At 42.1% G+C, this 15,423-nt stretch overlaps 1 protein-coding gene across 1 annotated transcript; it reads left to right on the plus strand.

Moving 5' to 3' along the window:
• The first annotated feature begins 2,658 nt into the window (after positions 1-2,658).
• LOC117502900 (zinc finger protein OZF-like) lies at positions 2,659-15,026 on the plus strand. The gene is made up of 3 exons (XM_034162038.1): positions 2,659-2,770; positions 6,923-7,125; positions 13,172-15,026. The coding sequence occupies exons 2-3, from the start codon at positions 6,936-6,938 to the stop codon at positions 14,446-14,448; spliced, it is 1,467 nt and encodes a 488-aa protein (XP_034017929.1). The 5' UTR covers positions 2,659-2,770; positions 6,923-6,935; the 3' UTR covers positions 14,449-15,026.
• Positions 15,027-15,423: the final 397 nt, after the last annotated feature.

The raw sequence follows: 15,423 nt of genomic DNA on the forward strand, positions 1-15,423 counted from the left end.
ACCATGAAGGCTCAACAGGAACCCTGAACACGAGATAGCTAATGGGGATCTGGTGAAACAAGAAGCCCTCAACGGAGGATGAGGCGTGGCGATGGAGGTGTTGGCTTATCACCCAATAGCTGTGAAGGCAGGTGAGAGCTACAGAAGGTCCTCAGACCCAGATCATTTGGGATTTCCCAGCCACGGGACCAGGTTAAGGATTGATCAAGGACTGTGTTTTTGTCAGTATGCAACGACATTCCCACGATAAAGAAACCCACGCATAGGCATCTTTAGATCGACTTTGGTTGTAGATTTTCTACACTGTGCTGCGCACCCACAAGTCTTTCGGCAATTGGTGAAGAGGGACAGGGGCAGGATTGTGAACCTCAGTTCTGACCCGGCATGAACACAGCAGATGTGAAATTCAGTTCTCAGCCCCTTGGAAAAATAGGAAGGGTTTTTTATTGTTGCATCTGCGACTGAGTAGCCCTATTTAGGATCTGCTGTGCTCACCCTGAACAGAGAAGGGGCTAGAATAGGTGCCCTAAACATAGTCTACTTCACCTTAACCTGTCTGGATTAACATGTTCAGAGGGTCACCAGCTCTGCAGTAGAAAAACATGAACAAAATGAAAATAATGAATGAAATTTGGTACACTGAGCATACAAACCTTGATGGACAACAATAATTTGGGTTGACCAGAAAGATGAACTCCTTTCATCTCACACAAACTCCAGAAAGTTGAAGTTGATATTGTTGCCTTGAGTGAAATAAGAAGAACAGGAGAAGGCCAGCTATGAGAGGAACAAGGGGGGCTACACTTTCTTCGGAAAAGGGTTTCTGAGGAGCAACGATGTATCCAGAGCTTCGGTTTTTGCATAAAGAACTCTCTCCTTCAAAAACTGACTGAACATCTGGTGGGTGTCAATAAACAACTGATGACACTCCGTCACCAACTTGCAAGTGGACACCATTCCACCATCATCAGTGCTTATGCACCAACAAATGACTCTGACCATGAAGTGAACCTTCTGTCCCAAGATGGACACCATTCTATCTGCTATCCCAGCATCTCACAAGCTCACCCTCCTTGGTAGCTTCAATACCCTGGTCAGAAAGGACCAACAGCTCTGGAACCGAACCATTGAAAGAAACAGAGTGGGCAAGTGCAATATGTCAGTGTCACCCTGCTTCTCAGGAAGTGTGTCAAACACAAACTCGTCATCACCAACACCATCTTAAGTCAAAACAAAAGTTTAAAACCTCATGGCAACACCCTTGTGCAAAGCATTGGCATCTGCTTTACTACATCATTGTCTGAAAGCACAGAGAGAAAAAATGTCCTGTCTACCAAGATACTGACTGGTGCAGACAACTGTTGGACACATCATTGTCTGATCTGCTCCAGGATCCAGCTGAACATCTGCCCCAAGAGGAGGCCTGGACACTGCAAAATTGTCAAACAGTTCAACATCACAAATAAATTTGTTTCTGTATGTAAAGTAAAATAATGTAAGCATCAAAAATAAAACTATAAAAGTAAGTCCCTTCGCCTTCTCCCTTGTTTGCACTCAGGGTCGCCACAGCAAATCCAAGGTGGATCTGCATGTTGAATTGGCACAAGTTTTACGCCGGATGCCCTTCCTGACGCAACTCCACATTACATGGAGAAATGTGGCAGGGGTGGGATTTGAACCCGGAACCTTCTGAACTGAAACCAAGCACATTAACCACTTGGCCACCACCCCTGCTCATCCAAAATAAAACTATGATGTATAGAAATGCTGTGTTGAAAATTCCTTGCTCTGTAAAAATTTACATTTCATAGAAGAGCTAATAATTGTGTCATCTTTTTGTTCGTCATAACCATTTTCAAGGAGTTGAAGTAGCAAATGCCAGAGAACTTTACCCGGTGCAAATTTGGGTATGGTATATGATATTTACCCACAATAATGCCCAGATTGACTGTGTCAAAAATATCTGCACCCAGGTTGTCCATAAAATAAATATCGATATATTTAAAAGTAAGTATGCTGTCCATCTACAGTAATAGCCAGTTATGGATTTCAGATCAAAACAAGGTGACATATAAGCTCAGTGGTTTCTGAGGAAAAGAAGACACATGGACCAATTTCAAATTTAAATATTTTCTGTAACTGCTATCTAAAGTGAGTTTCTTTGACTTTGGGGAGCAATAGCACATGTTATATAGAAGGAAAATGACTAAAAGAAGTTAATTCACTACATTTCTCTTGTTTATAAATCAGATAATATTTCTTTAGATCAATGCCAACGTTGACTCCAGGTGGTTTTTCGGTTGTTGTTTTTTTTGTTTGTTTGTTGTTTTTAGTATGTGTGAGGAGTCTGATTATTTCCCTCTGTGCTTTTATTCTGACGAGTCTCCTGTATTACTTTGACTACTCTTGTCACCTACTCTTGTCTCTCTCTCACACACACACACACACACACACACACACACACACACACACACACACACACACACACACACACACACACACACACACACACACACACACACACACACACACACGGGATTGCTTCCGTCTTTTGTTAAGTGACATCTACGTGTAGTAATTTTATTTTGACGAGCTTTCTGTCGTTGTTTTGTCTTCCGGGTTGATGACCTCTGCGTTTGTTTTTGCGTTTTTCCGGATTATCGTTTTTTATAAATAATTTCAGTCGTCGGTTTGTAGTTTTGGGTTCTGTTCTGTTTTCTGGCCTCTCGTGTCACAGATTCCAGCCTACAGTGGTTTTGTTCACGCTGTGGTATGTGAATTCCTGTTTGTTTGTTTTTTTATCTCGTTCGGTTGTTTAAAGTGGCTATTCGTATGTTGCCATATTAATAATTCTAAATTTTATTCGTAAACAGCGCAACCCTGTTCGGAGTTACGGTTAAGGTCAGGAGATAGGTTTGGGGTTAAGATTAGATTTCAAACCAAATTTAAATTGTGAGATGTTGTAGCCTAATTGGACCTTTGAACCAGCGGTAATCAATGAAAACAAATTTACCACTAATAAAGACTGCGGTAAAGTTAGAAAGACATTCCCAGATTCGACGTTCACGGCTCAATAAATCTTAAGAGAAACATTATAAGAATAAGGAATAATAGGAATGTGGATAACGAACTACAACCTTATTTTTTTTTAATCCATATGGACCGTTCCGAGCTGGAAAAATAACATTGATCTGAACGAGCAATGAGAGACGGAAGTTTAGGGACCGTCTACAAAGTGCAAAAACGAAAAAAAAAAAAAAAAACACCAGAAAAAATATTCAATAAATTCAATGTTATAAGATGTGGTGTCACTAAAATCACAGCACAGATCATTGGTCTCCTGCTGGTTACAACGCAGCACCCAATTTGGGAAAAAAAAAAATCTTTTTGCATAATTTTTGAGAATTTTTCATGTTTACATTTTCAGGATCATCAATATTAATAAGGTGTAGTGGTTAAAAAAACAAAACAAAACACTGCAGCCACCCGTTGTCCTACAGCAATCAGTTTGTGGAAATTACTTAAACCTTAGCTTGCTCGGTCTGTATGGGAATAACAGACCTCTGTCTGATATCTTCCCATACAAACTTTGCGCTCGGTTAATAATTTTTTTTTTTCTCTAAATCCACCTTGCTCCTCACCCAATAAATGGATGCCTTAAACATATGAAGTAAGACTAGCATTTAAACAAGAAGTAAAAGGTTTTTCCAAACAACTAACAAGTGTAATGCCTCTATAATTATGAGGGTCATATGGTGAACCCTTATTCTTATATAATAGCTTTGTAATACAAATACACCAAATGCCATAGACCAGAGCAGTTTCTAACATTAATTTAAACTAAATAATACGCAATATATTCAATATTTGATGTATTCATTTATAATGCAATCTATACCTAGAGATTTACTAATAGATCTGACTATTGGGAGTAAATAACTTACATTAATTCATAGAGTAATTTATTAACCTAGGTTCAAAAATATTGATAATCGGGTCTACTATTATCAACTAGTTTCAGACTCAATTTTTCATATTCCATAATTTTTTCCATTGAAATATTACCATGAATTACTTTTTTAACAACAGTCCTGAAGGGTTTTCAAGTATTCTTTTTTTTTTTTTAACTGCTTTTAAAACATCTGAGATATTTGTGGAAATTTCTGTGATTTTGCCTCAAAGACCTCCACACTAGTGTTTTGTAAGCTTTGTCTTTGTGATTCAAGTCACTTCTTAATTAATGACAGAGCTAGAATTTATTTTTAACACTAATTTATTTATTGGCAAACTCACATTCCACTCTCAACCACACCATGGCTTGTTTGCATTCCTGTTTTTGCACACATTAAATTTATTTCTGTTACACTGATTTTTAGCCAGTTTACACACATGCCAATACTTAAAGCAGTATCAACTATTGATCTGCTCATGTCAAACATAATAAGATATCTTCTTGACTAACAGATTTTACACCCATAACTATGATTCTTTGTGATAATTCATTAATAATGTCCAAGTCAAAAGCATTTACATATATACCTCACCATACCTCACCTCACCACCTCACCAAAGCGCATATTAAACAAATATGTAGGACTGCTTTTTTGCATTTACGCAATATCTCTAAAATTAGAAAGGTCTTGTCTCAGAGTGATGCTGAAAAACTAATTCATGCATTTATTTCCTCTAGGCTGGACTATTGTAATTCATTATTATCAGGTTGTCCTAAAAGTTTCCTGAAAAGCCTTCAGTTAATTCAAAATGCTGCAGCTAGAGTACTAACGGGGACTAGAAGGAGAGAGCATATCTCACCCATATTGGCCTCTCTTCATTGGCTTCCTGTTAATTCTAGAATAGAATTTAAAATTCTTCTTCTTACTTATAAGGTTTTGAATAATCAGGTCCCATCTTATCTTAGGGACCTCGTAGTACCATATCACCCCAATAGAGCGCTTCGCTCTCAGACTGCAGGCTTACTTGTAGTTCCTAGGGTTTGTAAGAGTAGAATGGGAGGCAGAGCCTTCAGCTTTCAGGCTCCTCTCCTGTGGAACCAGCTCCCAATTCAGATCAGGGAGACAGACACCCTCTCTACTTTTAAGATTAGGCTTAAAACTTTCCTTTTTGCTAAAGCTTATAGTTAGGACTGGATCAGGTGACCCTGAACCATCCCTTAGTTATGCTGCTATAGACTTAGACTGCTGGAGGGTTCCCATGATGCACTGTTTCTTTCTCTTTTTGCTCTGTATGCACCACTCTGCATTTAATCATTAGTGATCGATCTCTGCTCCCCTCCACAGCATGTCTTTTTCCTGGTTCTCTCCCTCAGCCCCAACCAGTCCCAGCAGAAGACTGCCCCTCCCTGAGCCTGGTTCTGCTGGAGGTTTCTTCCTGTTAAAAGGGAGTTTTTCCTTCCCACTGTAGCCAAGTGCTTGCTCACAGGGGGTCGTTTTGACCGTTGGGGTTTTACATAATTATTGTGTGGCCTTGCCTTACAATATAAAGCGCCTTGGGGCAACTGTTTGTTGTGATTTGGCGCTATATAAAAAAAAAATTGATTGATTGATTGATTGATAATCAGATGTCCACCAATTCTTTGTTTCTATATAACTAGAACAAGTAGACTGAGTGGGCCCATTAGTAAAGTCACAATAGCTCAGTCCATTGACAGCTATACCAAGCACAGCATCATGAAAGTTGACAGGTTTAATGGGCATTGAAGATCTGAGAGACATTTATCAAGTCAGTTTTGAAATCACTAATGAAGGGTAATACACATGATGATACTATTGCATCATTTTTAACACTATTTGTTTAAACAAGTAAATTTATCAATACTAAAATTAGAACACTGTGGAGACCTTTAAATCACATTTAAAGACTCATTTATTTTCCCTGTTTTATCATTAGTGTTATGATGTGTTTTTAATCTTGTACTTTTTTACTGCTGTTTTTTTTTCTTATGGTTGTTTTTATTGTGTTTTAAATTTTTAACTGTTTTTATGTTGTGAAGCGCCTTGAGACGATTTTGTCTTGAATTGGCGCTATATAAATTAATAAATTTGAATTTAGAACTAAATCTGCCAGTCAGTTTTAATTTCGAAAGATTTTGCATATGTCTATCGGGCTGTAACCATTGTTAGTTCTACTTTATCGTCACTATACGTATCTGTCAGTTGGTATTCCCAGCAATTGGAATTTGGTTGGTCGTATGACAGAAGATGCTATTATCTGGGATATCAACAGCACCACATGATGTCGATTTCAGCAGTCATCTAAGAGAACAACCCACTAATTGACAGGACAAAACCATTAGGCTTGTTGCACCATATAATCCATGTATTTATGCATTTAGACATTTAGTCTTAATGATTGGTCCTCCAGAGAATAAATTAATAGATAAATACATAAATATATAAGGTGGGTGCAGAACGGTGGCTTAGGGGTTAGCACTGTTGCCTCACAGTGAGAAGGTCCTGGTATCTCTTCCCACCTGGTCCTTTCTGTGTGGAGTTTGCATGCTCTCCCTGTGTTTCCATGGGTTGTCTCGCTCCCTCCCACTATCAAGGACATGCAGGTTAGGTGAACTGGAAACTTTAAGTAGGCCGTAGGTGTGCATGAGTTTGTCTGTGTTTCAACCCTGGGATAGACTGATGGACTGTCAAGGGTCTAACCTGACTCTTACCCAATTACCACCCAGATGGGCTCCAGCTCCCCAATGACCCTTATTTGTAATAAGTGGGTATAGAAAATTAATGAAATGTTGCACCTTTTTTCTTGTGTCAAGCTGTATGACAATAAGTAAGTTCCTTTTGAATCTCCCCTTTTGCTCGGTGTCACCGTGAGTTTACTCATTCAGCTCACTCTGTGACTAACATTCTTACTTTTTCTGTGTGTGGGTTTCTTTTTTTTTTTTTTTTTAAAGGCTTTGTCCAAACATGTCTCAAGTCCAACAGCTGAGAGAGATGTTGAAACAACGGCTGACTGCAGCTGATGATGAACTATTGGAATTGTTTGAAAGAACAATCACAGAGTACGAAGAACAAATTTGTCGATTAAAAGAAGAGAACAAACGCAATAAAGTGCTGGATGCTGTTTTCAATCCTCAAGTTGACGTACACAGAGCAGGTTTGTTCCCTAACCTTTGGACTAATGACAACATTTTGTTTAAACCATCAAGTATATATTGTTGTTGTTGACCTCAACTGAGGATGTAATCCACTGCTGGAAGGAATACTTTGGGGAACTCCTGCATCAGAGCAGAGTGCCCTCTATAGTATGGGCAGAGCTGGAAGCTGATGGAGGATTATCATCAGTTTCCCTGGTGGAAGTCGCTGAGGTAGTTAAACAACTCTGCAGTGGCAAGGCCCCGGGGGTTGATGAGATCCGTCCAGAAATGCTGAAGGCTCTGGGTGTGTAGGGACTTTCTTGGATGAGACGCCTCTTCAACATTGCGTTGAGGTCTGGGATAGTGCCTAAGGAGTGGCAAACTGGGGTGGTGGTCCCCATATTTAAAAAAAGGGTACCAGAGAGTGTGTGCCAATTACAGGGGCATCACACTACTCAGCCTCCCTGGTAAAGTCTATTCGAGGGTGCTGGAAAGGAGGGTTCGTCCGATAGCCGAACCTCTGATTGAAGAGGAACAATGCGGGTTCTGTCCTGGCCGTAGAACAACCAATCAGCACTTCACTCTCACAAGGATCCTGGAGGGTGCCTGGGAGTATGCCCATCCAGTTGTGTTTTGTGGACTTGGAGAAAGTGTATGATCGGGTATCCCGGGAGATACTGTGGGAGGTGCTGCGGGAGTATGGAGTGAGGGGGTCCCTTCTCAGAGCCATCCAATCTCTGTACGCACAAAGCGAGAGCTGTGTTTGGGTGCTCGGCAGTAAGTCGGACTTGTTTCCGGTAGGGGTTGGCTGCACCTTGTCACCAATCCTGTTTGTGATATTCATGGACAAGATATCGAGGCGTAGTCGGTGGGAGGAGGGCTTCCAGTTTGTTGGGTTCAGGGTTTCATTGCTGCTTTTTGCAGATGATGTGGTCCTGTTGGCTTGATCAGCCTGTGACCTCCGACACTCATTGGGTCGGTTTGCAGCCAAGTGTGAAGCGGCTGGGATGAGGATTAGCACCACTAAATCTGAGGCCATGGTTCTTAGCAGGAACCTGATGGATTGCCTGCTCCGGGTAAGGAATGCGGTTTTGCCCCAAGTGAAGGAGTTAAAGTACATGGTCTTGTTCACGAGTGCGGAAAGGACAATGGAATGTGAGATTGGCCGGAGAATGGGCGCAGCAGGTGAGGTATTGCATTCGCTCTACTGTACTGTTGTGATGTAAAGGGAGATGAGCCAGCAGGTGAAGGTCTTGATCTACTGGTCAATCTTTGTTCCTACTCTCACCTGTGGTCATAAGGTGAGAGTAACCGACCGAAAGAACTAGATCTCAAGTACAAGCAGCCGAAATGGGCTTCCTTAGGAGGGTGGCTGGTGTCTCCCTTACAGATAGGGTGAGAAGCTTGGTCATCTGTGGAGAGCTCGGAGTACAGCCGCTGCTCCTTCACGTTGAAAGGAGCCAGCTGAGGTGGTTCGGGCACCTGGTAAGGATGCCCCCTTGGCGCATCCCTAGGGAGGTGTTCAGAGACATCCTTCTGGAAGGACACCCCGGCCTGGGAATGCCTCGGGATCCCCCAGTGAGAGGTGGTAAATGTGGCCTGGGAAAGGGAAGTCTGGGGGTCCCCCTGCTGGAGCTGTTGCCCCCGCGTCCTGATCCCGGATAAGCGGTTGAAGATGAGTGAGTATATATTGTTGTATCATTAATTGTTTGATATCACAGTTGTTTTAAAAGTCATATGCCCATGTTAAAACGCTCAGCTGTGTTCCTGAGGTCCGTTTGTGTGTGATGACACAATGGAGAATTTGAAGAAGTGGAAGAAACAGCAAAACCGAACAAAGTACGAAACTACTTGAGTCCATCTGTGTCATGTGCCACTGCTTGGACAGAGTGGGCTCAGAGACAGTTATGTATATGGGGTGCAGCAGCATCATTGGTAATAAAAAATGAAAGCTGGCCAGAGGGAGAGAAAATGTCAAGAACAGTGTTATATGATGAGATAACTGGGCGTCATTTGGGCTCAATGACAGGATCACTTATTGCAGATGTATTTGCAAAAACCATAATGCTGACAACCTCAGTAACATGTAAACGATGCAAACGTATCACAGACAAAAGTAAATAATTTAAAAGTAATTATGGTGGCCAAGCAGGTTGTGCACTTGCTTTCAAAGCAGAAGATTCTTGGTTCTAGACCACCCATGCCCATATTCCATGTGGTGTGGAGTTGCATTCAGTAACAGCATCCAACATAAAATGTGCGCTAAATTAACGTAAAGGTCCATATGAGGTATACTGTGGTGACCTGAAGTGAAAAGAACCAAAAGAAATTATTAATTCAATGGCATTTGTATTATTACTATTTAAACAGTCATGAAGGATGACTACATGATTGTAGTTCATATGACTTTTGATCAGTTGGAATGCTGAGTTTTCAACCAAGTTTTTAAGTGGAAAAAAAAAAAACCCAGACGCAACTACATATTATAGTTTTGTTCTAAATTAGAGCTCGAAATTCACAATTTTATGAAATGTAATGAAAGTGGCATAATGTCATCTTCTGGCTGCCCTTAGGAGTTGCCACAGCAGCTCATCACCATTTACTGGTCAAATAGTTTGTAGCACAATACTAGATATAAGTTCCTTTGGCTTCTCTCATTCTCACTTGGGGTCCCCACTGCAGATCCTTTAAGCTCCCTGCATGTTAATTTGGCACGTTTTACACCAGATGCCCTGCCTGACACAACTCCACAATACATGGAGAATGGACAGGGGTGGTCTTGAACCACTTGGTCACCATGCTGACCAAGCAAAATACTATAATATTCTAATGAAAACTTATTTCTTTTGGCTTCTCCAGCAAGTAATATTGTTTAAATGGACTTGAATGAGAAGGAAAAAAACCCACCTTGCATATTTGTATAAAACAGTCTAACAAATTCAGTTAATTTGATCACAAAAAATTGTGGAATCCTGAGGGGAGTATTGTATGGTGCTAACAGACAAGCCCCTTTGACTTAGCTTCAGCTACAATTTCTCACAATAATGTAATTAAAAGCCTTAGAGGCATCAGTAAAAACCAATTATGGGAATTTTGTCTTTTCTAGAATTCCCCAACCTTTCTTAAAGCATCCATCCATCCATCAATCCGTTTTCTTCTGCTTTATCCTGAGTCGGGTCGCGGGGGCAGCAGCTCAAGCAAAGCCGCCCAGACCTCCCGATCCACACACACCTCCCCCAGCTCCTCCGGGGGAACCCCAAGGCATTCCCAAGCCAGCCGAGAGATGTAGTCCCTCCAGCGTGTCCTGGGTCTTCCCCGGGGCCTCCTCCCAATGGGACGTGCCCGGAACACTTCTCCAGCGAGGCGTCCAGGGGGCATCCGGAAAAGATGCTCGAGCCACCTCAACTGACTCCTTTCGACGTGGAGGAGCAGCGGCTTGACTCCGAGCTCCTCCCGAGTGACCGAGCTCCTCACCCTATCTCTAAGGGAGCGTCCAGCCACCCTGCGGAGGAAACTCATCTCGGCCGCTTGTACTCGCGATCTCGTTCTTTCGGTCATGAGCCAAATCTCATGACCATAGGTGAGGATTGGAACGTAGATCGATCGGTGAATGAAGAGCTTTGCCCCCCTACTCAGCTCTCTCTACACCACGACAGTCCGATACAGCGACCGCATCACTGCAGATGCTGCACCGATCCATCTATCGATCTCACGTTCCATCCGTCCCTCACTCGTGAACAAGACCCCAAGATACTTAAACTCCTCCACTTGAGGCAAGGACACTCCACCGTCCTGAAGAGGGCAAAGCACCTTTTTCCGGTCGAGAACCATGGCCTTGGATTTGGAGGTGCTGATTTTCATCCCGGACGCTTCACACTCGGCAGCAAACCGCCCCAGTGCACGCTGAAGGTCCTGATTTGACGAAGCCAACAGAACCACATCGTCCGCAAACAGCAGAGACAAGATTCTGTGGTTCCCAAACCAGACCCCCTCTACGCCCTGGCTGCACCTAGAAATTCTGTCCATAAAAATAATGAACAGAAACGGTGACAAAGGGCAGCTCTGGCGGAGGCCAACGTGCACTGGAAACAGGTTTGACTTACTACCGGCAATGCGAACCAAGCTCCTGCTGCGGTCGTACAGGGACCGGATAGCCCTTAGCAAAGGACCCCGGACCCCATACTCCCGGAGCACCGCCCACAGGGTGCCCCGAGGGACACTGTCGAACGCCTTCTCCAGATCCACAAAACACATGTGGACTGGTTGGGCGAACTCCCATAAACCCTCGAGCACCCGATGTAGCGTGTAGCGCTGGTCCAGTGTGCCGCGACCAGGACGAAAACCACACTGCTCCTCCTGAATCCGAGGTTCGACCATCGGTCGAATTCTCCTCTCCAGTACTCTGGAATAGACCTTACTGAGGAGGCTGAGGAGTGTGATCCCCCTATAGTTGGAACACACCCTCCGGTCCCCCTTCTTAAACAGAGGGACCACCACCCCGGTCTGCCAATCCAGAGGCATTGTCCCCGATCGCCACGCGATGTTACAGAGGCGTGTCAGCCAAGGCCTGCCGGTACCTGTCAGCTGCCTCCGGGGTCCCACCTACCAACAAAGATAAGTAGGACTCCTCCTTCAGCTTGACGGCATCCCTTACTTCCGGCGTACACCACCGGGTTCGGGGATTGCTGCCGCGACAGACACCAGAGACCGTGTGACCACAGCTACGAGCGACCGCATCAACAATGGAGGTGGAGAACATGGTCCACTCGGGATCTGGGAGAAGCTCTCCCGGAGGTGGAAGTTGAAGACCTCGCTGACAGAGGGTTCCGCCAGTCGTTCCCAGCAGACCCTCACGATACGTTTGGGCCTGCCAGGTCTGACCGGCTTCCTCCCTTCCCAGCAGATCCAACCCACCACCACCTTTCTTAAAGCAATGATACATAAATAAATCAGTTCCATGTTTAGCCTGACTGTGGTTCCAATATTATTGCATAGACTAACAAGAGCATTCCAAGATTTCTGACATCCGCCAAGGGTTAACGAGGACTCAAAATAACAGATGTGATTTGCATCGTGACATGGACTTTACCTGGATCTGGATTTCAGAACACAATGCAATAATTGCATAATAATTGATCCAGAATGGCCCAACTGATCAAGAGGTTGCCAAGTGATATTTAATTCACAAGCTGAAACAATATAGTGTTTTTCTGATATTGGTTTTACATCGTGATGTCGTATCCATGAAGTAGTTTTGACGTAATTCTTAAAAGTTTACAAAGTAAAATCCAGAATCCAGATCTGGATCCAGATCACCTCCAAAATTTAACGGAGTCTTTCAAGCCCTAACACCAATGTCTGGTGAAAATCTGTTAAGTAGTTTTGACGTAAACCTCAAAATCCAACAAAGTGAACAATGCAAATTGAAATCCTGATGCACAAACCGGATCTGGATCACCTCCAAAATTCAGTGGAATCTTCCATGCCCTAATAACTATATCTGTTTAGTGAGAATCTGTGAAGTAGTTTTGAGGTAATTCTTCAAAGCCTATATAAAGTGAAATCTTGATCCAGAATCCTGATCTGGATCACCTCCAAAATTTGAATGGCCTAATCTATCTGTGGTGAAAATTTCATCAAAACCTGTGCCGTAGTTTTGATGTAATCCTGCTAACAGGCAGACAAATAAATAAACGCTGATGAGTTTATTACACCCTTGGTGGATGCAATAAAGTTCTTCCAGGATTTGTGACATTACAATGAAGAGCTGCAACATTTGGGCTTGAAAACATCAGCTGTTCTTCATTGATTTGATCCAAGCCAAGCTTTGATTACAAATGTATCACTATAAGAAATATTATCCACCTTATAAGGGTCGATTTTAACCCATTTGAGTCACTTGGTCTAAACATCAGATTTGTGAGAATGATTTATCTGGGTCCAGTTTGAGAATATGAGATACCTCGATTTTCTTTTTGTACATTTCCAAAGTGTCAGTTCTGCTTTATCTTTATTTTAACCAGTGTTGCTCTTAATATTCTTAAAGGTTTAATTGGTTCCTTGCAGACATTCAACAGCTGCTTGTAAGTAAAGAAGAAATTGTCCCTCAGGAGCAGGATTGGTATCTGAGTGTTGACCTGGACGACATTAAACATGAACAAGAGAAACTCGGCACTACTCGGGAGGGACAGCTACTTCAGCAGCTGGAGGAGGCTGATACCACTCCGTTCCTTTTCTCTCCTATCACTGTGAAGAGTGAACATGTTGAAGAAAAACCACAGATTCAGATAAATCAATGCCAAACAGATGAGACCATGGAGGCAGAGTCTCCAGCCAGCAACTCACCTGAACACAGAACAGCACAACATGGTGGTGAGGACTATAGAAGAACGCAACCACCTAGTAACTGGGGTCCATATAGTCATCTGCATCCAGATACCGGTGGCAGGAGTTTAAACAGTTCTGAAAGTGAGACTGACAGTTATGAATGGAAACAGACAGGGCAACTTCCTTCAAGTTGTGTTACAAACACTGATGTCTGTGTTAGCAATAGCAGTTATACCAATGCTCAAACACAATGTAATTGGTCCAAATATGGAAAAATATTTTGTCACATGGACTATTCCAAACAGCACATAAATCAAGCAAGTGCGAAACCATTTAGCTGCCCTGAACAGGGTAGAAGATGGAGGGAAAACGGCATTCTAAGCACACACATGAAAAGCCATGCAGCAGAAAAACCATTTGGCTGCTCCGAGTGTGGCAAAAGGTTTAAAATAAAGAACACACTGAGTGAGCACATGAGAATTCATACAGGAGACAAACCATTTGGCTGCTTCGAGTGTGGTAAGAGATTTCGATCAAAGAGCACGCTGACCAGACACATGAGAGTTCATACAGATGTGAAACCATTTGGCTGTTCTGAGTGTGGCAAAAGATTTAAATACAAGGCTTCTCATAGCAAACACATGAGTACTCATACAGGAAATAAACCTTTTGGCTGTTCTCAATGTGGTAAACGATTTGGGCAAAAGAGCTATATGCATCGACACATGAGAATTCATACAAGTGACAAACCATATAGCTGCTCTCAGTGTGGTAAAAGATTTGGACAACGGAGTAGTCTTAAGGATCACATGATATTTCATACGGGAGAGAAACGATTTGCCTGCTCTGTGTGCCGTAAACTATTTGGACTAAAGAGTAATCTTAATAAACACATGAGAATTCACACAGGAGAGAGACCATATGGCTGTTTTCAGTGTGGTAAAAGATTTGGACAAAAGGGACATCTGAACAAACACTTGAGAATTCATTCAAGAGAGAAACCATTTGGTTCTTAGACCAACATATGGTGTGCAACTCCATCTCGTACAACTTTTGAGATTGCCAAAGTGGTCCAACTAATGCTGTTTGCTGAAAGCAGTATTTTCAATGTTTAGATTATTTCTTCATTTGTTTGTATTTACTTTATGTCATACCTCAAAAAGTGAAATAATACAGGTTTACTGTCACAAGTCTTAACTAACATTAGGGATGCAATATATTGGATTTTTTTTAAATTGATATTCATTATGCAGCTATTTTCAAACTCCTTTTGGCCAATGCAGAAAGTTTTTACTCTCTGCTTTAGCTTTTAATTGAAAAGAAGACAGTTTGCCTCTTATTTTAATCTGTTACTTTTATTGTGGTGGCTTATTTTACAAATGTATAACCACTCATGGAAAAATAAGGAAACTTTGAACAGAAAATGTAAATTATATGCTGGTGCCTCAATTCGGTTAAGACAAAGCAAAATCAAAGGTAATTTTTGCAAGCCACAAACAGCAGTTTAAGAACGTAGTGACAGTATGCATTCTATTATACAAAATAAAAGAAATGCCACATTTTAAAAGTAACATTCATTTTTTTAATCTAATTATAAATTATTTTACGTGAACAGGTTTGCATGATGTTTGCATGATGTTTGGAGCACAGCGGTGTTTTTCTGTATCTGTTAGCTGTTTAATCTGCGCAGTTAGATTGATCTAGTTATCTAGATTACGATTTGTTTCCCAGTGTAATCTTTACGTGCCTTAACTAAAGCACTCATTCTGCTGAATCACCTCTAAATTATTTACACATTATTCACTTTGCGTGTTTTTAGGAATCCGCTAGCTTAGCGTAGCTACTAGCTCTTAGCTGATTTAGCATGGCGGCTTCTCCTGTCTCTCCCGCACTTTTCTGCTCTGGGTGTGAAATGTTTAGTTATTCCTCGGCCTCCTTTAGCAGTAATGGTACTTGTAATAAGTGTAGCTTATTCGTAGCTTTGGAGGCCA

This window comes from Thalassophryne amazonica, chromosome 21 (genome assembly GCF_902500255.1).
Source record: "Thalassophryne amazonica chromosome 21, fThaAma1.1, whole genome shotgun sequence".
NCBI lineage: Eukaryota > Metazoa > Chordata > Actinopteri > Batrachoidiformes > Batrachoididae > Thalassophryne > Thalassophryne amazonica.